We start from the raw sequence: 27593 nt of genomic DNA on the forward strand, positions 1-27593 counted from the left end.
ATGATAATGACAGGATAAGACTCATTTAGACCTAAGAAAGCATACCTGAGCTTTGGGAAGGGGTTTGAGATCAAGTTGAGGTGCCTTAGATTCATCCCAATCCTTGTCAAATGCATCTAGTGAGGCTTGTCGTGGCTTCTCTGCTTGTTCTTCACCTTTAGCCTTATTGCATTGCTTCTGAACAACCTCATTCATCTCTTGAAACCTCATTTCTGAACCAGCGGCCGCACCGACCTCATTTCCCTCGGTGTGGGAGGTCGATATTTTCTCGGGATTTTGGACCTCCTCATACCGAGCTTGCACACCGACTGAATTGACCTTGGTGTGGCTTAAAGACTCAGATCCTTGCATAGAATCTTGAGACACTGACCTGATTTCCCTCGGTGTAGCTGGTCGATATGTTCTCGGCATTTTGTCATCCCCCACACCGAGCTGAACACCGAGTGAATCCTGGTCGATATGAATGCAAGGTCTTGACACAATTGAGCTTCTAAACCGGTTTTCTTTAGCCTCTGAACCTTCATAGTGCAAGTTCAAGTAAGAACTGGTGCTCCCTTCTGGTTTGTGAGAGTCTAAAAGATTCATGAGCTCCAAAGTTTCATCCTCGAGATAGCCATGGTCTCCATGTTCTTTTGTTAAAGCTATCTAAATATGATCTTCTGTGTTTAACTCCTCTAAAATCTCATCAGCAAGCTCATCCATGGTCTCAACATAGAAGACTTGCCCTTCTATTGTTGGCTTCTTCATCATTTCATTAACATTAAACTTCAGCCTTTCAGAACCAAGTTGAAGCTCAATTATGCCTCCTCTTACATCAATAATTACTCCTGCTGTGGCCAAGAAAGGCCTGCCTAAAATAAGAGGGTCAACTGGTTCCTCATCCATCTCTAGCACCACAAAGTCTGTAGGCACTTCAAAACCACCTATCTTTACTGGCAGATCCTCTAGCATTCCAATAGGTAACCTCACAGATCTATCAGCAAGGACAAGGGAGATTCTTGCTGGCTTAAAAGTTCTAAAGCCCAGCTTTCTGGCAATGGAGAAGGGCATTAAGCTTACTGATGCACCCAAGTCACAGAGACATCCAGCAAACATCAGAGGACCTATAGCACAAGGGAGTGTAAAGCTCCCTGGATCAGTTAACTTCCTTAGAATTGACTTTCTCTGAATAATGGCACTGCACTTATGGCTCAATACCACCATACCTTGAAGTTCTTTAGTCTTGTTCAGAATAGCATCTTTTAAGAACTTACCCAGCTTTGGCATCATTAGAAATGCTTCAATGAGAGGCATTGTGAGTGGTGTCTCGTTGAGAGCCTTCTCAAATACAGCTCTTGCCTTGTCTACAAGCTGCTTCTTGAATCTCCCTGGAAATGGGAGCTTGGGTTGGTATGGAGGTGGTGGAACATATAGCTTTTCTGGTTCAGGTTCCTTTTCCACCTCTTTACCCTTTTCTTTCCTTAATCTTTCAGCAACTTGATCATCTTTTAAGGCTGCCTCCCCCTCAGTTTGATCATTGTCCTCAATGATCACATTGTTGTACTCTACAGCTGGTAGCTCTTTGCCACTTCTCAATTTAATGGCTTTAGCATACTCCTTGGGGTTTGGTTCAGGCTTACCAGGTAGTTGGCCTTGGTTCCTTGAGCTAGAGGCTTGATTTTGCTTCAATTCCTTGATGTCCTGCTGCATGGATGCATACTGGCTTGCAAACACTTGTTGACCCTGAAGCAACTGTTGTAGAATCCCAACCATATCTGACCCCATCTGTGGCTGCTGGTGAACAGGTGCTGCCTGAAAATGATGCAAAACCGGCGCCTGCTGCTGGAACTGTGGTGGATCAAACCCTGGTGGTGCCTTTGGCTGCTGCTGTGAACTGAAACCAGAACTCTGAAGTGGTTGCTGATGCTGATTTTAACCCTGATTCTGAACAAACTGATTCTTTGGTTGAAAAGACCCTTGAAAGTTGGGAACAAAATTTTGTGAAGCTTGAGAAGTAGGGTAGACTTGGTCTTGTGGGTTTGCTACATTGGGATTCCTGTAAGAGAGGTTCTGATTGGCATTGGCATACTGATACCTTTGGAACCTCTGATTCCCAATATAGTTTAGCTCTTCCTGAGTAAGACCCTCTTCACTGATGTTCTCAAAGCATTGAGAAGGTTCCTCATACTCTCCTACAAAATGCATTGGCTTTTGTGTGGCCAATAACACCTTGTTCAGCTTGCTTTCAAGTGTTTTAAAGTCCTTCTCATACCTTTGATCCCTGCTTGAACTCTCACTCCTATTAGCTCTATCAAAGTCTTCTCCATATGTATCATTGCTCATTGCTAAGTTCTCAACCAGCTCTAAAGCAGCATGAGTCTCCTTTCCCAGAAATTTTCCATTGGAGGCAGTATCCAGCTGGTTCCTAATCTTGGGAAGAGCCCCTCTATAAAGTGTGCTGAGAAGAGAAGCTTCACTAAACCCATGATGTGGGCACTGGTTGGTGTAGCTCCTGAATCTCTCATATGCTTCACCAAAACTCTCATTGCTATGTTGAGTGAAGCAGGAGATTTGGTTTCTTAGCTTTGATGATCTTGAATTTGAGAAGAACTTAGACAGAAATGCCTGCTTGCATTGCTCCCAGGTCTGAATGGAGCCTCTTAGGAGATTCTTCTCCCATTGGTGAGCTTTGTCACCAGACTGAAGGGGAATAATCTGAGCTTGAAACTGTCCTCAGATACTCCATTTATCTTTGTCAAGTCACAAACTTTATCAAATTGGTCCAAGTGTTCCAAGGGATCTTACATTGCCAATCCATGGAACTTGGAGTTTTGAACCATATTCAGCAAAGATGCCTTGACTTCAAAATTGTTGTTTTGCACAGGTGGTGCTTGAATCCCTCCATACTGATGAGCATTGGCCCTGTCATTCTCTCCTACATAGACCTGTGGCTGCTCATATCTCCTTGGTTGGTTTTGGAAGGGCTGTTGGTGGTGAGCCTGTTGTCTTTGTTGCACATTGGCCTGGTGCCTTTGCTGATGAGCTGGAGCTTGTCCCTGGTGGACATAAGCTTGCTGTTGATGCACTTGTTCCTGATGAACATTACCCTGATGGAACCCTTGACCAGCTCCATTACCAGCTGCATTACCAGCTCCATTACCAGCGGCATTACCAACTCCATTACCCTGCTGCACTTGAGCCTGTTGCTCCTCTTGAACCTGCGGCTCAATGTCGACCACATGCTGTCTCTGATCTTCCATATCAGCCTGATCAGTCTGTCTTCCATGCCTATCCCTTCTCCTTCTTGGAACCAAAAGATTAATGTTGTCGTTTAAGGGGAAAGGTGGAGGACAGCTTCTTGATCTGGACTTGGTGTTCATGCACCTGAAACTCACAACCAGAACTTGAAAGAAATTAGAAAACACAAAAGAAAATGCTTGATCTCAAGAAATGAGACAATCTTAATGCTATCACTCCCCGGCAACGGCGCCAATTGATAACTAGAGGTTTTTAGGCTCTAAATGAGGGTTATCAATTCCTTTTGTCACTTTGCAGTACAAAGGGTATCAATCTATCATGTGTAGACACTATGATGCAGGATCAGTTCTTAATTCAAGTTAAATGAGTAAGGTTTTGATGTTACTTACACTAAACAAGCTTAAAACAAGAATTAAAGCTAATGATCAACTTAAACAAGCAAATGACAAGTGGTATGAATATGAGATGATGGAAGCATGAGATTCTAGACATGATAGTTTGCTAGGGTGCTTTGATGCTAAATCAGGAATGCTAATGACAATGATGAGACATGATTCAAGTGATTTATAACTCTAATCTAGATTAATCCTCTCATGAAGGCATTAACCTCTACACTAATCTATTTTCAAACCAAATCATCATTTGTGAAATATGAATCAATGAGCATTAAGAAACACTTCTAAAAGATCATTCAAGCAAATAACAAAACATCATCATGCAGCAAATGCTTAAACCTCTAATACAGCTCTTTCAGGAATTTCATCAAACACTTGTGGTGCAAAACCTAGTTTGTTGCTGGGCCAACCTAGGACAAATACCTAAAACATATATATAGGTAGGGTTTCTTGCTGGGCCAACCTAGGACAAACTAGGTTTTGGCCCAAAAAAGGCCCACAAAAACGTTATGAAGCGAAAATGTATCGAGGTGATTTTGGCCGGTGTAGGACGTCGATATTTCTTCGGCGATTTGAGACTGGTTACACCGAGACACTACACCGGCTGAACTCACCTCGGTGCGGCGTCAAGGATAGCTTCAGGGGATCAATACCGAACAGAATTCAGTCGGTGCAGCATCTCAATAATTCTTCGGAAATTTGGCTTCCAAAAGCCAGCCAAAAACGTCAAGGTTCCAAGGTAATACCGACCAGATTTTGGTCGATACTCCTTCTCGATATGAATGTAGACTGCTTGTACCAAATCCTTCATAACTCCTTGCTCACTGGTCCGAACCTCAATCTTCCAACTCCACAAACCATATGACGTCCTTAGCTCCAAGTTTATTGAAGGGCTCAACCCCGTATGACTTTGGCAAAGCCCCCGTCTCGTCGGTTCTTTGAGGCGCATCGCGTAAGACCTGATCGGGCCGCGAGACATGTGTTCCTTCCGATGGCAATATCTCCCAGTTCACTGCTCCAAATCGTCTAATTTTAAGTGTTCCGGAAACTCAACTCATTCCTTTTGATTTTTGATGAATACACCGGAGGTTGAATCGCATTGCAAGTCCTTCATCCCACGCGATCAAAGTGAAGGTCTCGTCTGCACCAAACCATCTGTCCGAGTTGCTGTGCACAGGCGAGGGTTCCTCTATGATCCCAGCTCCAAGTTGCTCCCAAAAGTCTCCAAATGGCCTGAGAATACTCCAAAAATGCAGGACACTGTAGGACCTAATGCAAATCTTAAACAAAGCTAGAACCAAAGAAAAACTCTAATAAAACTAGCTAAATGTATGCATGAGACTCGATATTTGGACAAAAAATGCAATCCTAAACATGACAAAATATGAGTATATCAATCACCTTGATGAATTTGACAGAGTTTGTAATCTGACAAAGATTAATGGGGTATCAGAGGATAGCTTCAAGTTAAGGCTGTTCCCTTTCAGCTTGGGAGACAAAGCTCATCATTGGGAAAAGAATTTTCCTAGAGTTTCTATTCAAACATGGGAGCAATGTAAGCTGGCTTTCCTCTCTAAGCTCTTCTCCACATCAAGGACTGACAAGCTGATGAATCAGATCTTAAGATTTACTCAACACAATAATGAGACATTTGGTGAATCCTGTGAGAGATTCAGAAGCTATACAAACCAGTACCCTCACCATGGGTTCTTAGAAGCTTCACTACTCAGCACTCTATACAGAGGATATCTTCCCAAGATAAGAAACCAACTTGATAGAGCCTCAAATGGCAATTTCCTAGCTAAGGAAATCAATGCACCAATGGAGTTGGTGGAAAACTTGGATATGAGCAATGATATATATGGTGAAGACTATGATAGAGCTTATAGAGGAGAAAGTTCTAGTGAAGAACAAATACTGTAAAGGGTATTAAGGAGCTGCAGATCAAGATTGACAAAGTGTTAGTTGCAACTCAGAAGCCTATAAACTATGTGGGAGAGTTTAATGAGAAGAACTTCTTTGAGAATGTCAATGAGGAGGGTTTACCACAAGAAGAGCTGCACTACATTGCCAACCAGAACAAGTTCCAAAGGTTTAACAACTTCAACAACCAGAACTTGTCCTACAGAGACCCCAATGTAGATAATCCTGGTGATCAAGTTTACCCCTCTCAACAAGCTCAGCAAGGATATGTTCCCAAGAACCAGTTCCAAGTAAACTTCCAAGGTCCACAAGCTTTTCAGCAACAAGCAGTTCAGAACCAAGGGAATAACTTCCCAAATCAAGTTAGTTTCCAGCAACAAAAATCTCCTCCTCTTGGATTTGGACAGCCACAAGTTCAACAGAGTACTTTTCAGCAGCAAGATCCTGATATCAGTGTTGTTCTCCAGCAGATCCTGCAGGGCCAACAAAAGTTTCTAGGTATAATGACCTCAGTTTCAAGATAGAGATACTAGGGACTCAAATCAAGACTGTTGAGAAAAACTAAGGCATCTCCACTTCTTATTCTTAAAGCTCCATTCCAGGCAATGCTGCTCCAAACCCCAAGGATTATTGCCATGCCATATACTAAAATGATGAGAATTCTGCTGCTGTTCAGGAAATTGAGCTCCTTCTTCATGGCAAGCTCTTAAATGAGAAAACCCTCACTAATGAGGAAGAATACGCCATTATAGAAGACTTTGTGAGCATGTTCTCTGATCTCATTGAGGACAATGAGAAAGAAGGTGGGGAGGCAGCTTGTTTTACAAGGAACAAGAAGATTTCTGATGGTACTGAAGACAAGGGACTGGGAACTGATCAAGAAACTCCCCAAGATGGAATCTTCAAACTTGACTCAGCAAATGTGAAGCCTACATCCTCCCAAAGTTGGGTAATCCAGGGAAATTCACTATCTCTCGCACTCTTGGCAAATTCAGAGTTGAGAATGCTTTGTGTGATTTTTGTCTCTCAAGTGTTAGTGTGATGTCTCTAGACATGATGGAGAGGCTAGGGATCAAGACTTTAATCACTACCCCACTTCAATTACCTTTGGAGATTCCTACTCAAAGAAACCATATGGGATCCTAGAAGACTATCCATTGAAGGTTGGTGAGTGCATAGTCCCAACTGATTTTGTAATCATGGAGATGAAGAAGACCAAGGCGCTTTCTCTATTGCTTGGAACTTCATTTCTCAACACTACAGGAGCAAGAATCGACTTTGACACTCAAAGAGTGGTTCTCACAAAAGTAGATAAAGAAGACTATTACCCTGTTTAGCCTCCTTCAGCTGAATTTTGTGGAGCTGTTGTTGAAGAGATTGATGAGCTCAAGGTACATGAGATGAAATATGTGGGAAGTGTTGGTACTATAAGAGGAGCTCAACCCCTTCCAGCTATGGAGAAGAAGAAAGATTCCCACATCAAAGCTGTCTATAAGTATGAAGATGGGGAGCCCTTTATTAGAGAAGAAGCTTGCTTGATTTCTTTTTCCCATAAACTAAGTGAGATAAAGCTGAACAACAACAAGGGTAATAGTTCAGGATCAAAAGAAAAGAACTCTATACCTGAATCTTCTTCTCAAGGCTTAACTCTCATCCATTGGAAATGTGAGTGATGAAGCTATAAAGTACAAAATGTAATGCAATGGAGGATCAGAACCATTTTCTGAAGTCAGGGAAGTTCTCACACAAGCCATCATAGACAATGGGCCAGATGGTATTCAAGAGCTGATTAACAAGGGTCTCAGGTTTGAATTCAAGGACAAGGGACCTGATGGTGCTAAAGAGCTGATGAGCACAGCCTTCACGCTTGAAATCATGGACAAGATAAGGAGCATCAATGCTCCTCCTCTCCCTCATTGAGAAAAGAGTATGAAAAGTCAAACATAGTGACATAAAAAAGTGTTGTTGGGAGACACCCTAAGCTTATCCTTGTGTATAAGTCTTTTTAATCTTTTCTTTTGTGTTTTTGGAATGTTTTGATGGGTTTTTTTAGTGGTCTCAGGTCTCCAAGGGTGTTTAAGCTCAGAGGCTTCAAGGAATGGCCACCAAAAGGGTGTTACAAAAGATGTCAATGTGTTTGGAGTAATCCTGCTCAGTAGCCTCGGTGTGAACCCCTCGGCATGGCCAAGCCGAGGCCCACAGGCTGAATGGAAAAGGGATTACCTTGGTGTCATGCCGAGGCCTTGGTGTTTTTGAAACGAAGGAAAGGGGAGACACCTCGGGGTAACCCCTCGGCCAAAGGGAGGCCGAGGTGAATTTACGAAGAAAAGTGGCATTACCTCGGTGTGATGCCTCAGGGTGGAGCATACCGAGGCCTAAGGTTACTAAACCCAGAAAAAGACATCCCTCGGCCACACACCGAGCCCATGAGCACACCGAGGCCCTCTTGCACGAGCTGAGGAGATCAAGGAGCTTCAAAGACTTGGGTCAAGGGAGACAGTTCAAGCATCAGCCTTTCTCCCTAAGTCGCCAGCACACAGTCCACCAATGGAGTCTTCTCCATCATGTTCCAACCCTCATTTCTATAAAACATATCTGGTAACACTCCAAACCTGTACATAGCATTACCATCTATTTTTTTCTTTTTCTTAGTTTATCTTTTTCATGTTTGTTTTCTATGTTCTTATTTTCTCTTTTGCATCTTGAGTCTCATTTGATCATGCATAGCATCTAAGTGCCTAGAAAAACCAAAAACTAAGTGCCTAGAAAAACCAAAAAATTGAAAATTTTGAAAATTTTCACACAAAAAAAAAATGTTCATGTAGCTGCATTCACATGATAGGATTGAGTCTAGAATTGCATAATCATATAGGTTTGCATCATTTGCATGGGAGTAATGATAGATTTCTTTGAGATAGCATCATTTTAAGAGTTTAGTTCATGGTCCTAGTTATTTGTTCTTTAATGCTTGCAAGTGATAAAATGTGTGGCGTTGTTTAGACCTTGATTGAAACAAGCTTTGAATTGAATTCAGCGTTAACAAGTGGAACTTTTAACCTGGCTTTGAATTATCATGTGATGCTTGCTTAGATGAACTTGTGGATACATATACATACTTGGGTTATCTTTTTCCTTTTTACCACTCTTGTTAACCCCAGTAGTTGATTTCCATCATTGAGATAGTTTTTCATGCCCTTAACTAAGTCATCTTTGAAGCCTAAACACTTTAGTGAGCGATGTGAGGGTTCAGATAGTTTTCCATGCCCTTAACTAAGTCATCTTTAAAGCCTAAACACTTTAGTGAGCGATGTGAGGCCTTGTTTTGAATAAACTTGACAGAAAGTGTTGGTTTAAAGCGACAAGAATAGGCTGTCATGTAGGTCTAGCTCTGCATCATGAGACTAGAGTAGGTTAGGATGGGATCTTGGGGAATCAGTGAGTCGAAAAGAGAGATATTGTGATGAGAACTAGGGGATGGAAAAAAAAAACAAAGTGGCTTGGGGTCTAGTGTTCAAAGAAAAGAAAGCTCTTGTGTTGAAAAGGAAAAGACTAGACTCTAAGTGAAAAGAAAGAAAGAAAAGAAGCCAAAAAGGATCAAGTGTCTAAAGAGATAAGAAAAGAGGCTAGAGTGTGCTACGTGAGAAAGAGCTAAGTGAAAAGTTTAGACCCCAAAGCTATTGTTGAAATGAAAGTTGAATCCCCTAGTGAGAAGTAGAATGAGAATGAAGTGAGAGGTAGATAGGGAAGGCAATAAAAGCCTTGGAAAAAGGGTAGCTTAGGAGTGTTATTCATGGGTTTAGAGTTAAGGTGAAAGATCAATTTGGGGCATTGGGTAGATGGGAGTCTATCCTTGTATGCATCAGTTGCTTCTAACCCTTAGCCTTCTGTTAAAGTTTATTCATTCATAGAGTGATCCCTTAAGCTGAATTGAACCCACTTCAGCATTGAATGAGATCATCTTTGTCCCATAACCTCATCTCTCAGCCAAACAAGTTCATTTGAATGAGCATCACTTTGATCGACATGGTTACAACTCAATGAATGTTAAAAGGCTGAAGCATAAGAATGCTTGTGTAGGTCAGGGTTTGAATTTGTTGCATCCAAAGTATTCCTTGTATTGCATTTCAGAACTAGTAACTAGGACCATGAACTATAAATTGATAGATAGAGAGAGACGATTATGCGTTAGAGAAGAAAACTCTGAACTTTAATCGATGATTCGCCGTCTATTCTCGTCTCTGACCAATCGATTCGCGTGGCGGATTCCGATTTTCGTCTACGGCATCACTTGGACGGCGTTTCTGACGACCACCGTCGCGATTATCTCACTCGCACCAGAGTTCGCCTTCGTGTCGGCGATTTACTCGTCTTCTTCTTCGGTGGAGTTCTCGCGGCGGTGCGGATCCGACGCTGCTGTTTTGGTTTCGTTGGATATCCTACGGAGGTGTTTTGTTTGCCGGCGAATCTTTTCCGGAGGTCGAAGATGGACCTCGTTATGCCACCGGTTTTTGCTTCCATTGTGGTGGCTGTTTCCGCTGTCGTCGTACGAACAATGGGCCTTTGGGAGGAAGAAGAAGCCCATTAATTTCGGCCCACTGTACCGTATTAACAACTACATAGACCACCATTCTTAAATGGTTTGTGTTATGTTCATCCTTTACAACCTTGTAATGTAGTCTCTTAAATTCATTTGGAGAAATAATTGGTAAAATAATTATAGTGAAATATATTAGGGGTAGTATTACATTTCAATTTTGTCCGTTGATTCTGTTTTTACTTGTTACACATTATTCATTTTTTTTTTTCGAATTCTAGTATTCGTTCGATGCACAAATATCCGGTGCTAAATGAAAAATCAATGTTTTGACAAAAAAAATGAAAAATCAATGTAAAAATGTATGGATGACAAATTGTGAATGTGTAAGAAAATCGGATGACAAAAACAAAAGAAAAAGAATGTGTTAAACTTCTTGCTTAAATAATTCATGATTAACTAGGGGAGAGAATCGATGAGTTTGATACTGAAATCCCAAAGTTTATCGGCGAGAGAATCGTTGGTAGCAATTTTGCTCGGAGTGGTGATGTTACAGTCGGCGAAGTACTTTCCGGTGATGCCTTTGAGATCAGGATGAAGTGCCACGTAGCATGTTGTTGCTGCTCCCTGACATTGCCGCCAATCATTTTCAGGAAACTTAGGAAAAATGATGGCAAAATGGAAGAAATCCATTTTTTCAGCTTAGAGTCAGACCGGCAGAAGTTCAGCATCAAATGAAGATTTTCTCACCGTCTGATCCGGCTCAGATTTGGAAAAAATCAAGAGGAGACAACCAGTTTTCCATAGCACTTTACATCACTAATATCCAACGGTGCAATCAAAAGATACATGGAGAACAAATTGACCAAATTCACCTGCCCCGGAAGACTCTCACCCGCGGCAAAGTAGCATTTTACCTGCCCTGGAAGAATCTCATCCCCGGTGGACCTAATGACGAGCCACAAGGCCCAACATTAAAGCCCACTTCGCCTTTCTCTACAGAGAAGCCCTAAATGAGACCTGGAAGACCTTAGGACCTATAAATACATTTCTTAGCAGCCTTAAACGGGTGTATGCTCTTGTAACGAGATTTTGAGCCACCAAACTTTGTTTTTCTAAGGTTAGGCGATGGAGATGGGGATTCTTGCCCTGATCCATTTTTTCTTTCTCCTTTCTATCTAATTAACTTTTCTGTTTCATCTTTTGCATTCTTTCATGTCTTTTATCATTCTCTGCATCTTGTAGGTTTGTCCCAGAGAGTCAAGTTTTTTGAAGAATTTTCGATAGGCATACATATCGCTTATGATTTCTAAGTTTCTAAACCAAATTCTGGATCTCATATCTTCTAAGTTGTTCATATTGTATGAGAGTAGATTTATGACATATTCTCTGAGCCTAGGATTGATCAGAGCCACGAGAGTGCTGTATCAGATCATCCATACCTAGCTTCAGAAGAACATAGTCGCTATAGGAGTCGAGAGCTACCTATAGAGAAGATGTGAACAGAGTAATTCAATATTTAATTCATGATCTTAGTTCTGGCATGACAGCGAGAGTTAATTGTAAGATCTGAGTGATTAGTTGATTAAGATGGCGAGAGTTGGTTAATCATATACATGTCTATTCTAGTTCCATGCAGATCACAGAAACATATGAAGATAAATCGCCTGGAGGCTAATTGTAAATGCTCTAACATCGATTAGAGTAAATCGGAGAAGTCTAAATCGCCACCTATGAGTTTAGAGTCTATAGTTTGAGTCGATATGCTTGAGATATTCTTTTAACAATTCATTTTGCATTGCATCTTATTTCTTGTGAATATTATATTAGGTTTAGTTTTGGATTCTTAACCAAAAAACCCAAATCCCATGAGTTTATGACTTTGCTTACTTTCCCAGTTTGTTGTTTCTTGCAGATTAGACATCTTCTCTGTGGATCGACACCCTAAGTCTTACAATATACATCTGTGCACTTGCAGACACTAGTGTTTTATAAATTTAAAACTTTTTTATGACCAACGGCTTGTTAAAAACAAACGCTAGGCCCGCAAGCCCATCAATACTCGGAGCTCCTTCAAAGCGTAGAAAAAAATCTCCGACTCAGGTAAAAGGTCGACCAGCTCTCCCGTCTGCTGGTCTTAGCAGAATCCATGCAGAGGGTGCCATTTAGCCCGGAAGTCCAAAGACCTCCGCGCCTGCTGATGGACCCAAGTCGGAGAGGGTCCCGGCGCGTTTGCGGAACCGATTCAGAGCCGGATCCCGCTGGTACCCCGTCAGCTGAACTGAATGAGGCAGCCCCAGTTCGACACCGATGGACCAAATTTCAACTGGTGGGCGCCACCAAACATCATAGAATTGGGAGGAGGGCCCGACGAGATGAACGCGACGCACGGTTAGGAGAACAACCCGGTCCCTCAAGAAAGGGAGGCAGAAACAGATTGGACCAGATAAGAAGGATGGATCCGCTACTGGAAGAAAGATTAAAGGAAATTGAGCAGATGTTACAAAAGATACCAGGTCCCCCCCCCCATGCAAAATGAGTCGCTTGATATTGTTTTAACAAGTCTCCCTTCTGCAACAAGATCAACATGGTGGAAATCCCCACCAGGTTTAGCTTCCTCGCAATGCAATACTACGACAGGCTCACCGACCCCGATGAACACATTTCTTTACAAACAACAAATGATGTCGACCTCGATACCCTATTACGCACGAGAGGCGTGCATGTGCAAGAGTTTTGGATCCAGTCTAGTGGGACCAGCGTTGCAGTGGCTTATTAAGCTGCCAGTGGACAAATTCGGTCCTTCGCACAACTGCATGAACATGACATGTTCATGCAGCATTTCTCAAGTAGCATAGCTCCCGCCAAGGTGTCAGACGACCTATATGAAGTCATTCAGTCACCAGGAGAAACCCTGAGGAGTTACGTGACCCAATTCAACAACAAGGCTGTTGCCATACCCAACTGCAATGTCTCGACTGCGTTGTCCACATTCAAAAGTGGCCTCAACAAAAACAGGAGCTCTATAAAATTCGCTCACCAAATTGGCTTTTGTCTCCATAGAAGATGTGATGTTGAAAGCCAACACGGAGATCAAGTGGGAAGAGGACAAAAGCTGAAAAAGGCGGTAGAAGCTGCGGGGAAACATGACCGAGAAAACAAGTCCCATGTTGAAAAGAACGAGAGGAAAGGAGAATCGAGACGGACCGGAGACCGAGGTTACGAGGATCACGGTAGGCAAGACAACAGAAGGAACGCTGGATAAGGCATATAAGGGATCGTACATCTGAAAGAGGATTATAAAAGCGACGGAGAGGAGGCGGACCTGGAGCCCCAGAGTTTAGTGGAAATGAGAGTGGATGTCCCTGGAACTTGGTTGGTTTACAACCTTAGAGACCAGGGAGCGAGAGTCAAGTGACCCCAGAACAAGAGGCAGGACGGAATGCCGCACGAGAGTGAATAGTGGTGTGAGTTTCACCAGAAAAAAGGGCACCAGACTGAGGAGTGCATCACCCTCGGAATCAACGTACAGACCATATTTAAGAAAGGCTATCTGAAACAGTTTCTTTCAGAGAGGGCGCAGGAGATCATGGAAGGAACAGCTAACACAAAGGCTATCAGGGGCAGGGAGGTGAGTCAAGCCACACCCCCCTGATAACACCTGATTTTGACCACTTTTATGGATCATTTTCAATATCTTATGCAGGTGTTTTCACTCAGTTTTAAAGTTTTTGTAAGTGTTTTCCATGTTTTGGAGTTTTAAAAGGCTTTTCAGGAAACTTGGAGCTTTGGAGTGTATTTTAGAGGAAAAGTACATTTTTGGATAAATTCAGGCTGTCAGAAGTTTGGCAACCAAAGAAGACTTTCTAACCGTCTGATCATCCCCAAATTTTGAGACATCATAGAGGAGACAACCAGGTTTCAAAAACACTTGAATTCAAAGCAATCAAACGGTTAGATCTCCAGATATAATCAATGCACTGAAGGCCAATCAACTCAGTCCAGTCAAGGACAGAAGCTTTCGGCCGCGGTCAAGCTTGCTCCCAGCGCGGCTCAGGTTGTTTCACCCCCCCCCCCCATGGACCTATGTCCGAGCCTCAAAATCCCAACTAAGGCCCAAGACACTTCCTGCATCCATTTTACAAGAAACACTATAAATACTCATTTTTAGGTCTTTTGTAATAGAGTCTCTTTCTTCTCTTTGAGAGAGAACTCCATTGTAGATTTCGGTTTTATTTTTATGCATCTGTAGAAGCTTTTCATCGTCACATTGTCTTCAATAAGAGAAGTTTTTCTGCAACCTTTGTTTCTTTACTTTTCTGCTTTCTAGTTTTTAAACCGATGATAATGTCTAACTCAGACATGTCTGAGTAGTCACCTAGTTGGGTGAAGGGGAAATCAAAAGGGATCACATGTTCGAATGACATCTAGGTTTTTAGGAAAAAGAATTTCGATTTTTACATGATTCTCCCATTCATCCAAATCTCAAAGCAGTAACTCTGAATTTATCACCCAGAGTCCGCTCCTAGGTTAAATCCAAGTCACGAGAGTGTTGTATCTGGGTTGCCTGAACTGGATCTTATGGATGTCACCGTCGTAGGAGACGAAAGCTACCTATGGAGGATACGTAAGTTGAGATGGATTCTGATCTGAAATGCATGATCTTATTCTGGCATGCGAGCGAGAGTTAATTGCCATGAATGAGTGATTAGATGATTAGGATGCGAGATTTGGCTAATCTTACAAGTATCTATCCTAGTTTCAGAGTCATAGAAAATCCTTGCCTAAATTTCTTGTATTTTAGAACATGAACCCTAAAGATGAACCTTGATCCCATCGCCGGTTTTCTTATTGTTTTTAACCAATTTTTATTTCCAGCTTTTTAATTTTCTGCTTAGTTAGATTTAGTGACAAACCAAAACCCCTTTTTATTAGATTAGGTCTACGATTGTTTTTAGCATTAGTTAGAAGTCCTCAACACACAAATCATTGTGGATTCGATCCCTAAGTACTACTGCATCTGCTGTGCACTTGCAGCTTGTCTAGGGTAAAACTTGTGTTGCCCACTGCATCCACATCAAGTTTTTGGCGCCGTTGCCGGGGATTTGTCACTGTTGACTTGATTTCTTAATCTAATTTCAATCCTAGACCACAAGATTTTTGAGTTTTGCTGGATATTTTCTAACTTTTTTTTATCTTTGCTTTATTTGCTCTCAGGTGCATGAAAACTAGGTGAAATCCTGACAAAATTGTAATTCCCTTAGACGAGATTGATAAACACAAAAGAGAACTTCAGAAACTCTGACAAAGAACGCTCAAGATGGCCAATGCAAATGCCCATCGGGAAGATCTTTTAAACCGTGATCAAGATGATCACATTGGAGATGAAGGAGATCCAAAGTTCAAGCTCAAGAGGATTCCAAGGACTTCTAGGAAAGCATGGTAAGTCAACTTCTTAAGTCTCAAAATAAGAATATACATGCTTGTGATACTGCTGCAGAAAATGAAGAAGATGGAAGATATGAAGAAGATGGCATGTACCAAGAAGAAGAAATCAATTTCATGGGAGCTCAAGCATACCATAACCGATTCAGCCCAGCTTTCAAAAACAACTTCAGGAATGCAGGTGCCAATTTCAACAATCTCTCATACAGGAATCAAGGAGTCGAGAACCAGCCCTATCCGCATCAGTAAACGAGTTTTCAAAACAAGTTTCAAAATGGGAACTATGGAGGAGGAAACTTCCAACAAAGACCACCTTTCAATCCTCAACAAGCACAGACAACCTCGTTAGAAGCAACTCTTTCCCAGCTAAGTAACCAGGTAAAATTGCTTGAACAAACTATGATGCAGACAACTCAAGGCAATGAGAAGTCGATCAGGGAAATGGGAGTAAGGATCGATTGTATCTACAATGACTTGAATGGGAAGTTTGATTCTCTTTCAAACCATGTCAAGAAGTTGGAACATCAGATAGGTCAAACTGCAGATTCAATGAAGAGACAACTATGAGTCTTACCAGGAAGAGTGGAGGACAATCCAAAGAAGTTCTGCAATGCTATGACAGCAGTTTTGGAAGAAGAACCTGTCGCAGACTCTAAGGAAAAGTCGACACCTGAACCTCTCATGAAGGACTTTAAAACCGAGCATGAGAGAAGCCAAGTCATTCCGGTTAAGGTATCCAAACGCTTGCCTGACCAAAGACTCAAAAAGTCTAAGGATCCAGGGCGTTTTTCTTTCACTTATTCAATTTCTGGAATTGAATTTTCAGATTGTTTATGTGATTTGGGTGCTAATGTGAATGTTATGTCAAAATCTGTTGCTGAGAAACTTGGTATAGGTACATTTGTCCCATCTTTGGTGATTCATCTCAAAAGAGGACAAAAGGAATGATCCAGGACTTGCCACTGGTCATTGGAAACAAAATTTATCCCAGCCGATTTCCAAGTCTTAGAGATGGATAAAGACAAATAAAGACCCTTGATATTTGGTCGCCCATTCTTAGCTACTGTAGGTGCTGTTATTGACCATGCAAATCGTTGTTTAGTTTTCTTAAATGTGGACAGGGAAAAGTTCTATAAGACCACACAGGATCAAGCTCCAAACCGCTTGGACGACTAAAAGGAACTAAAAGCACTTGCATCCAGGCAATTTGAGAAGATCAAGATTGTAGTGCCACCAGACATCATCAAGGAGAAAGAGAAAAATCTTGAAGAAATTGTTGAGAAGACAAGACATGTCTTCAAAGATGCAAAAATCTTTAAGAAAGGAAAAGAGATTTTGATTCAAGATGAAGGAGATCCAAAGTTCAGACTAAGGAGGATCCCAAGGACTCTTACTTCAAGAGATCCTACCTCTTTTTCTCAATCCTAATCATGCAAAGAGTCTAGCTAAAAGACTTTAAACAAAAGCGCTTAATGGGAGGCAACCCATTTAGTATGATTTTCTTTTCTTTTTATTTCTTTTCCACTTGATCTTTTTTATTTTTATGCATTTCAGGCTTTCATAAAACCCAGAAAAATCAAAAACATTTAAAAAAACTAGAAAAATACAAAAAGATAGGAAGAAGAAATCGGAAACCGGAAAGAAGCAGGTGAAACCGGAGCTATTTTCTGCGGCCGCGATCACCTCAGCCGCGGCCGGAGCTCGTTTCACCGTGGCCCGTGTCCCTCACCCGCAGCAAAACCATAGTTTGTCGCGGCCGCACATCTCTCACCCGCGGCCGGCCTCTGTTCTGCTTCCTAACTTGTTTTCCCGATTTCCTGCGAACCAGAACTTCAAAATCCCAATTTATTTCGGGCTTAAACCGGGGAGTTTTTGAAACTTTATTTCCGTGTTAAACACGCCAAGATAAGTCCTTAAAAGCTTTTTAAAAATATATTCTTAGGAAAAACACCTTTTTAAAAAGAAAAAGAGGAATTTCAAAGATCAAAAGGTTATTTTTCATCATCTTCTCCAACAAGCTTGGCGATTTTGAGAAAAAGACCAGATTTCAAACTTGACAAATCTCTTCCAAATTTTTAAACCTGTCTCAATCTTTTTCAAAGGAGATTCCAAATCTGTCATCACATCACACTTTCATCAAGGTATGGATCCAAATCTCTCTCTTTTTCTTATGAACTCAAATTTCGGGTTTTCTTAGAATGAGTACAAATTCACCTTAGGATGATTGGAGATTGTCTTTGAACTAAAGACTAGACTTCTGGGTAGTTTAATTGCATGCTTAAACGCCTAGACCATGTAGATTTGAAATTTTCAAAAATCTGAGATTTGAACACTTGAGAAAATCAAAAATTTGAAGAACTGTTTTATTCAACTTAGCAAATCTGGATTGTTTGGTCATTGTTGATAGATAATATGATTAGAATGCATATGAATGAGCATTAACATCATCTTGGTTTAGAAATCTCATATGTTGAACATCACTGTATCAAATTTGACCATGAACTCCCAGATTTTGCAATGTTTGAGGCATTTACAGCTTGTTGTCATCTGAATGTGTTTTTAAAAGCTGTATGAACATCTTTGCTCATAAAAGTGATTCAAAAACAACTCCACTTATTCTCTGTCTCGAGAATTCTGTTTTGCAGGTCATGGATCTCTCTCAGGTACGACTCATTCGAACCAAGAAAAGCCCTCATGCGAAGAAGCCCCACTCGCAAGAGACATACGATGCATTAAACAAGACACAGCTGGGTGATGATGAAACCTCCTCCACCTTTATATCTGCACAGAGAAGAATATTTTCAGGAGAGATTGACAGAGCCCCCACTCGAAAAAAACTCCCAAAACATGTATATATAGTGCTCAAGTCATTTCTGGACATCACTTAAGATTTTTTCAAATGAAGGAATCGATTTGGGCTTGGAAATGGGCTTCTAGGCCGAACAGACCAATCTCCACGGTCAGAAGAGATGTGACCGGTGTAAACTGGGTGCTGGCCGCGGTCAGGATTGCTTGCCGGATGGTTGACAGAACATCTTGCTTTTCGCGTAACTTTTGATTGAACCATTGGATTTTCTTGGTGTCAAGTGTGCTGGAAAACTGTTTGTTTCATCTTTAAGGTCTCCAAGTTTGAGCTGGATCAGACGGTGAGAAGGCCTTCATTTGAGGGTGAACTTCTGACTGTTTGATTCTGAGCTGAAAATCTGGTCTTCTATCCATTTTGCTAAGCTTTTTCCTAAGTTTTCTGAAAAGTGTCTTGAAACTACAAATACTAGAAAATCATAATAAATACACTTAAAAGAAATAAAATCATTTAAAAATTATTTAAAAACGATCCATAAAAGTGGTCAAAATACGGTATTATCAACTTCGTCGGTCCACCGCAAATCCATGCCCTCGATAGCTAAATCACCATCAGCATGTATGATGGAATGCACCAAAACCTGTATTAATGAATTTAGCAATAGGCATAACAAAATTAGTAACAGGAAATTAATTTAAGTTCCTGTTAAGAACTATACGCTCTAAGATATTCGTTAACATAATACCGAAAAGACTGGATGATATGAGAATTTATATAAGTTAACAAGAAGGATACTCGTGCCTTATCCTCTTCGTCAAGCTCTCGAGCATGATTGGGGCTAAGAGTCATCTTGACAACACTCGGTGCAGCAGTAGCTCCAGCCATGGCTATTGTCGATGCCGGTGCTCGCCTCAGTCTCGTTAACATCTTCGTTGTAAATGTCTCTATCAGACTCTACGTCAGGAGGTTGGACAACTTCGGTAAGAGATGGTACAGCCGCCATCATAACCAACTGAACAGCATAGAAAAACCCTTTGACCGCAGTTGTCTTCTACGATAACTCTAACTCGTCCTTGATTTTATACTCGACACCAACAAATCAAAACCAACTCGGCCCCAATGGTGTGTAAGGAACTAGTCGATATTCCTAATCAATTCAACATGCTCAGGAATAATCTTCGTAATATGGGATGTCGGAACCAATACGGCAGACATCACCGCAAGGCAGGCACACTTGAATCTTTTCTCATTGTCGGTGGTTTTTTTCTTGGAGAGCATATTGACGATGGATTCTACTGTGCACGATTTCAAACCGAATAATTCCGGCCAATACGGTTTTTGAGAAACAAGGTTTTTTTGGTGGGGGGGGGGGAGCTTGTCACATTCGAGACTGGTTACAATAGCAAACTCGCGGAGAAAAAATCTAATCGGACGGCCCGCGAACAAGAACCACAACTCGTGCTTTTTCTTTATATGCTTGCAAGCATGTAGAAACCAAAACTGCCGGAGAAAGACGGTATCTTCATTGTCGCCAAAAGCTTCCCCAGTTGTGAATCTCGCAGTCTCTTCACTTCATCGTCGTCCAGGGCGTTAAGGATGGCCTGAAGCGTTTTAGATTTCTGGTATGAATTAACCCTCTCCCCCTACAGGCTCCCAACCCACTGCAAAAATTCTCTCAGGTAGACGAAAACTAGACATTTTGTGAAACCCTAACAACGAAATTAGGAAGATTCAAAGCGAAATCAGGAGCGGAGGTTACAAAATTGCGGAAATAAACTGTCGCAAAACAAAGATTTTTAGAAAAATCTCCAGATATGAAGATTTGAGTATGTGCGATTCGAAATTTGAAATGAAGTGAAGAGGAACCGCCCCTGAGTTTAGTAATTTTGGATTTTCTGAGTTATGTCTAACTTTAAACTTACCCTAAATTACAGAATTCCAAATCATTTATTCAATCCTATAACAGCATATTGGCATATGTAACTGTGGAATTTAATTATTTTGATTTTAAATTTTTATAAATAAAATCATATGGTCATTATCTTCACCAACAATAAATTAATATTTTACTGACACACAATCTTCTCAATAATCGGCATAATCTTTTGGCTAGCCGAATCGGGGAGTAGAGGTAACATGGTATTAAAAATTTTGGTACAGTCTCTGAATAGTAGTTTGGTTATATCGGCAAATTAGGAATAGTAACGGGTATATTGTACACATTTACTTTAATTTTATTTAGGATTTAAGTTCTTGTTTAATTTTTATTCTAAGTAGAAACAATTATATTTTTATCTAAGAAAAAATCTTTATGATTATTATTTGTTTTCTTAATCAAACCTATTTTTATTTTTCAGTTATTTGCTAACTTTACTTTTGTGATAAAGTCACAAATTTTTTTTTTAAAAAAAAATCATTGATTGTTAATTTTATGTGTCAAAATCTGATTATTATTTTTTTTACACAGGTAAAAATATGATCATGTCACAATATGATGAATTAGCAATTTTGAAATATTCCGCTTTATATAATAAGATCTACGTTTTTTAGTTTTTACTTTATCTTCCTTTTGAAAAAATTATAATCATTCAAATATCAAAATAATTCTGGTTTCTTAGTTTCCAACATCTGTTGCGACAAAGGATCTAAAAATAAGACGAGTATTGTGGATACAAAAGAACGTTTGAATCATATATAGAGAAAAAAAAATACATTCAACAAAGTTTAGCTTTGAGATCCTTTCTCAGAATTTTTCCGGAAGGAGATTTGGGTATGGAAGGAACAAAGAAGACCTTGTGCAATCTCTTGTAGAACACCACCTACAAATTCACACATCAGTTACATATTCATTCTATATATAAAGCAGAAAATTAAATAACAATTATAAAAGCTAAGAATATGTTTTTACTTTTTAGTGTTTAATCATTCTAACCAAATCGATTTCTTATTTCCCTTTAGATCTTTTAGTAAGCTATGTCCAACAATAAACATAAGTTATTCGTAATACACAATATTTTACTTCTTTTCTTAATGGACTCCGATCCAACCTTACAATCACTTGTTATGATTCCTTCTCTACCTATGATTTTTTATTCTTTTAAGAAAATTAATATTATTTTTGATAGAAAGAGTCTTATATTTTGAAAAAAAGTTGAATGCTTGATCCTTGAGCAATTAGCGCAAATAAGTGTTCTTTAAGTTCGTTTAAAATCTTTCCGCTTTGAGTACATGTTTTTTCTTTTCTAAATGAGATATAGATTCGGGGCCAAATCCCAAACGAATCCCGGAAACTTGTAGTAAATCGGATATTTTTGCAACTTTAAACATCTACAGGGGCTAAAGAGAAATCACAACGATTATTTTAAAATGTTTTTGTTTATATTTATATTTTCCCACGCATATGTATATATGAAGAGAACATTTAAACCGAAAAATGTATATGTACCTGCTTGGCTATATATTCTTTTATATCTTCTTCGGTGATGTCGTTTCCATTGGATGGCACAACGAAAGCCACCGGAACTTCTCCAGCCACTTCATCTCCTTGCCTATAATGACCAAGAAAAATTAGAAAATGCCGTTGGCTAAGTTACGACTCATTGTATCTAATTGTGTGATACTTAGTACTTACGGAACAACAGCAGCATCAGCAATCGAATGGTGGTTGATGAGCAACGCCTCTAGCTCAGCCGGAGGAACCTATTCTTTCGCAATTCATCATTTAGGCCACATAAGCAATCTTTTATATTTTTAATATAAGAAGGTAAAGAATATTTCAAACTAATATCTACAATTTGAAAATCTTGTATTTTATTATATATAAGCAATATTTACACTTTTACTTATTATTTCAAAATTGATAGGCATAATCAACTTCCATTTATTTATGATGTTTCCATCACAATATTTTTCTAGTTACTATATGATAACTTTTTTTTTTAATGTACTATATGATAACTTGATAGCATCATTATATATTTATTTGAAAAATATTGTGATTGAAACATCATAAATAAGTGGGAGTTGATTCTGCATGTCAATTTTGAAATAATGTACTTTACGGAATATTTCACAAAACGCGCTAAACATATCCGTACTTTTTAACGATTTTAGGAGTGCATCAGTTTACATGTAAGTGTTAATGTTATGTTATATATCTAAGTAACTTTTTAAAATCTTAACTGAAAAAATATATAATTTAATTGATCTTGCCTGAAAGCCTTTGAACTTGATGACTTCTTTGAGTCGATCAACAATGAAGATCTCATCATCTTCATCTACATACCCAATGTCTCCTGTATGAAGCCAACCCTCTTCGTCTATTGTTGCTGACGTGGCTTCTGGATCGTTCAAGTACTCTACGCGCCAAAAGTTAAAAATTTATGTTACATCTTTAATTATCAATTCTTAGACTATCATCAATGGAAAAACACCTCTACGTGTGTGTAAATAAATGTTAACGGCGTGGCCTTACTTTATAAATAAATTGCATGTTTGTGAATATAGAGAAAATAAGTTTTTCCATCATGCATGTCCTACAAATGTAATGGTGCTGTAAACCTAATTTAAAGCTGTATATTATGTTGCATGGAATAATTAAAAAATTATTTATTTACTACATAGCGCTTTTACAATATAAAGGTAAGTTTCCAAAATGGAAGCATAAGCTTCCAACATACTTTTAAAACGTTTTTTTTTTCTTTTTCTGAAACGCCATGAAAATTTGAAAACGATGAAGTTTCCATGCAATCCTACTAAGTATATATACTTCAAGTTTATTAAAACAAATCTAGGTTTACTTAGATAATTATTCAACATTTTTTTTTCCTACATTTAATGTTCAAATTGATTGATTCACACTAAATTTCTTGTTTTAAATACAAAGATTCTGTAAAATCTAAATCACTTTTCTCTTATTTGTTGAATAAAAAGAAACTATCCACATATAAATTCATATAGAAAGTTTTTGGTATTTTTTATCTAGGAAGTTAAAATAAAAATAATAATAATGGTAATTTTAGAATTCTATAATAAAAAATAATTATGTTGTGTCATCAACGGATCAACCAATAAAACTTTCAGTGTCACAAATTTATTTCTCCAAAAAATAGACAATAAATCGAAACAAAGACAGAAAAAAAAGAAACGAACCTTTCATGATTTGTTGACCACGGATACAAATTTCACCAGGTTGGTTGTAGCTAAGAGAGAGACGTGTCTCAAGGTGAACCACTTTAAGTTCAGCATTTCGGACCACAGTCCCACAAGACCCTGATTTTGTCGGCATCGGCTCTTTAGCGAACCCGAGGCTCATTGATAACACAGGTCCTGCTTCAGTCATACCATATCCCTGTATGCTCATAATCCACCGGTTATTATTAAGTACCTCACTCATTAACCTAATTACACTTTTGGCACTATCGTACTAATTCACAAATATTAAATTACTCGACTATACGGACAAAACAAAAATTTCTCGATAATACGAGGTCACTCCAATAGATACGTAAAAATACATTATTAAATAGTTTAGGTTACAAAAACTTTATAATTATCTTTTTTTAAAAAAAAAAATTCTAACTTTATAATTATCTCTTGAATGTGTGTGTGTTAGAAAAGAGCCTACGTCACATGACGGTGTTTTGATATCTTAAGACCCATATCTACTTTTTCCTCTATTTAATCAAATTTAGTTGGCAAAAATTTAATCAATGTAAATATTATTGGTTTTAAAATAAATATGGCTTCTGATACCACACTATCAATATCAATATTATTAATGCTACTCTTCGTGAAAAAACTCTCAAATACAACTGTATTTAAACCAGAAGAATACGTAATCAAATATTTGTAAAATTCCTCTTATTTATTTCAACAATTAAAAGGTTTCAAATCTGAGAAGAAAGTTTTAAAATGTAATTTAATTAATTTTTAAATTTTTTGGAGTATATACATTTGATATTTTGAAAAGAAAATTCTAAAACAGACTTTAATAGGGATGTCATTTATAACCAAGACAGTAACATAAAAGAAAAAAAAAACATTTTGAGAAGTTCGAATTAAATACTAACGCAACGAAAAATTCTAATGTCATACTCAAATTAATCTATTGATGTAAAAATTAGATGCTTTCATCCCAAAAAAAAAAAAATTAGATGTATAATCCATTGGAGCGGCGACCTAAATCGCATCCATTTTTTGTTTTTCCTTTGTCTAAACCTAAACTACATCTGTTTTATTAAAATTAATAACTAAAAGGAAAAAAGGTTTCAAAAGGAAAGAAAATGCAATGCAAGTTTAGCTTGGGAGCAGATGAAGACTACGTAACAAGAATTATGCCGAAGAGCTAGACGCAACTCACTCCTCACTCTCTTCCCGTGCATTCCCCTCCCTCATTTTTTGTTTTAAATATTAATTTTTTTAACATAAACTGTTTAATTAAAATTAACCAACTTATTCATTTCCATACAATTGGTATAGAATGAAATTCGATAATAAGATATATATATATATATATATATATATATATAAAAAAAACGTATGCATTGATTAGTGATTTAAGAAATGGTTCCCGCTAAATTAAAAAGAGTTGCAACGTAAATGGTAAATCAAAGAGTAAACAGTAAGCAGAGAGACACACCTGACCAAGGACGGCCTGAGGGAGGCGGCGACGGAGATTATCTTGGAGATCTTTGCCTAATGGAGCTGCACCGGAGAGAACCAATCTAACGGAAGAAAGATCGTAAGAGTTAACGGTTGGGTTCTTAGCCAGAGCGATCACAAGCGGCGGAACAAGTGCCGCTATAGTCACCTTGTGTCTCTGGATTAGATCCAACAATGCTCCAATTTCGAATTTGTGCATCAGAAGAACCGTCGCACCTATACTTAAGTTTAGTTATTAGTAAGGAGTAGTTTAAAGTAAAAATACTCTGTTTCGTTTTGTAAGATGTTTCAACAGGTGTTTTTTCATATTAGCTGAATTATTTTCCAAAGTTTTGGTGTATTTACGGAAAACATCTTATACAATGGAACGGAAAGCGTTTTTAACTTTTAAATTTAAAAGATTGTAGGTTTACGTACCGCATCGGATGGAATTGAGTAGCACGCTATTGAGAGAATAGATGTGGAAAAGAGGCAAAACGCAGAGTACGACGTCGTTTGATGTCAAGTAAAGATTTGGGTTATCTCCATCAACTTGTTGCGCAACGCTGGTGATTAAGCTCTTATGAGTCAAAACCACTCCCTTTGGTAACCCCGTCGTGCCGGAAGAGAAAGGAAGCGCCGCCGCATCGTCACCATCAACACCGACGGATTCTGATTCATCTTGTGGGTTTGCCTCGTCAATGAGTGTGGAGAAAGGTAGACAATTCTCCGGTGTAGGATCGTCGGTGGTGATAACCGTGAGATTTTCTCCGATTTTGGTTTCTTGATCGAGGTTTCTCAATTTGTCGACGTAATGAGAGTGAGTGATGATGAGCTTAGCTCCGGAAGATTTGAGCTGTTTGTAAATCTCTTGAGAGGTGTAGAAAGGATTCGCGGTGGTTGAGACGGCTCCTATCATGGAAGCACCCATGAAGGAGAAGACGAACTCGGGTGAGTTTTGTAGGAGGATCATGATGACGTCACCTTTTCGAATACCCATTGTGTAAAACCCGGAAGCGACTCTCCGGCAGATGAGGTGTGTCTCTCCGTAGGTGTAGCTTTTTCCGGTTGAGCCTACGATTAGACAAGGCTTGTCGGAAACAGTGGAAAGCTTGTGGAAGCAGTAAGTGTGGAGAGGGAGGTGGTTCGGAATGTTGATATCCGGAAGCTTTGATCGGAAAATGCGAAGCGTAGGAGGCTCATTCTCGCCGGAGACAGCGGTGGAAGTAGTATCGGCCGTTTTGTGAATTTGTGGTTCGTGTAGAGCCGCGGTTATCATCGTTTAATGAAGAGTGATGAATGTGTTTATTTGCTTTTTCTTTTTTTTTTCTTCTCTTGTTATTGAAATCAAGAAATGTAAATTATATAGAAATGTGTGTGTAGGTAATGAGGGTAGGAGAAATAAATAAATGGGAAAGAAGAAAGAAAGAGACTTGGGGTAGGTAGAGGGAATGGCTGTTAGAAGAGGAATGGAGGGTTGTTTGGTAGGTTTCATTTGTGCTATATACTCTTGCATGTCCTTGTCGCCCTCTTTTTTTTTTTCCATATTCAATTTTGTTTTCTTCAAATTCTGTTACATATATTCTGTATATAAAAACTTGTATTTAAACAACAATATGTTATACCGAGATTTAGTCCCTTGTTTAAATACTACTCAGTATACCAAATTAACTAGTTTTCCATATATATTCAAATCTTGGTTTATGTATTTGTTATCATAACTCATGCTCTGCTATTTTAACGGTAGACTTATATAGGAAAACAAGATAAATGATTATTCTTTTATAATCATAATATAATAAAATTAAATGTCTTTTACCATTTTTTTTTTGTGTGGGTTCTCATTTTTTTTGGTATACTCTTGGTACATAAATTCTACTTTTGTAAGATAAGCGGTCCATTATATTATTTAAACAAACTTGCATGACTCGTTGACTAGTCATGCAAGATCCCCATTTTTTTTTCATATTTTATTTAAACTCACTCAATAAATTACTTCTCTTTCTATTTGGTTAGTCGTTTACTTTTGAATCAAGCACGTTTAATGATATATTTTTTGTTTTTTATGCTCTTGCATTTTACACATATTTTATCTCATGTTTTCTCCTATCATATATTCACTTAGCTAATATTAGTGTAATTACACAATACTACAATGAATTCTGTTTGGGATAAATTCATGGAGTTTTTGCTAAAAATAACCTAAAATTTGACTTTGAATACAAAAGTAAACCCTTGAAAAAATATTTAACAACAATAACTTAAAAGGGTAGTAAAAAAACCATTTAATCATATATGACCAAACAAAAAACGGATGTCCTAATTACCGTTTAAACCATGACGAAGTCTACTAAAGATTGATAGAAGTCTTCTTTAAAACGAAATGAAGTCTACTATGTAATTAAATTAGAAAATTTAATTTTAAAATTTAGAAAAAAATATTTTGGTATCAAAATTACATTCATAAATTAGGTAATTGTAACCAAAATATACATAAATTATTTTTTCATATTGATAAATTTAAATTTATATTTTTTAAATTAGGAAGAAAAAAATCTATTATTTAGGTTTTAAACTTAGTAGACTTTTATATTAAAGTCTGTTAAACCGAATA

At 38.6% G+C, this 27593-nt stretch overlaps 2 protein-coding genes, 2 non-coding genes and 1 pseudogene across 4 annotated transcripts; 2 read left to right on the forward strand and 3 right to left on the reverse strand.

Annotated features, from left to right (window-relative positions):
- Nucleotides 1-645: 645 nt before the first annotated feature.
- LOC112086032 lies at nt 646-1203 on the reverse strand. Its single transcript, XM_024154835.1, has one exon. It carries the CDS (start codon nt 1201-1203, stop codon nt 646-648), a length of 558 nt encoding a protein of 185 aa, XP_024010603.1.
- Nucleotides 1204-2458: 1255 nt separating this feature from the next.
- Nucleotides 2459-2565, forward strand: LOC112086052. The gene has a single exon (XR_002899276.1). It is a non-coding gene; the product is annotated as a small nucleolar RNA R71 (small nucleolar RNA).
- Nucleotides 2566-5234: 2669 nt separating this feature from the next.
- On the reverse strand, nt 5235-5341 carry LOC112086082. Its single transcript, XR_002899305.1, has one exon. It is a non-coding gene; the product is annotated as a small nucleolar RNA R71 (small nucleolar RNA).
- Nucleotides 5342-9769: 4428 nt separating this feature from the next.
- LOC18015347 lies at nt 9770-10140 on the forward strand (annotated as a pseudogene).
- A 10740-nt stretch (nt 10141-20880) lies between these two features.
- On the reverse strand, nt 20881-26497 carry LOC18015342 (4-coumarate--CoA ligase 3). Its single transcript, XM_006397339.2, has 7 exons — nt 25418-26497; nt 24978-25216; nt 23489-23687; nt 22550-22695; nt 21969-22036; nt 21783-21885; nt 20881-21156 (listed from the first exon to the last, which is right to left on the reverse strand). Exons 1-7 carry the CDS (start codon nt 26256-26258, stop codon nt 21052-21054), a joined length of 1701 nt encoding a protein of 566 aa, XP_006397402.1. The 5' UTR covers nt 26259-26497; the 3' UTR covers nt 20881-21051.
- Nucleotides 26498-27593: the final 1096 nt, after the last annotated feature.

Source organism: Eutrema salsugineum, unplaced genomic scaffold, assembly GCF_000478725.1.
Source record: "Eutrema salsugineum unplaced genomic scaffold, Eutsalg1_0 scaffold_24, whole genome shotgun sequence".
Classification (NCBI taxonomy): Eukaryota; Viridiplantae; Streptophyta; class Magnoliopsida; order Brassicales; family Brassicaceae; genus Eutrema; species Eutrema salsugineum.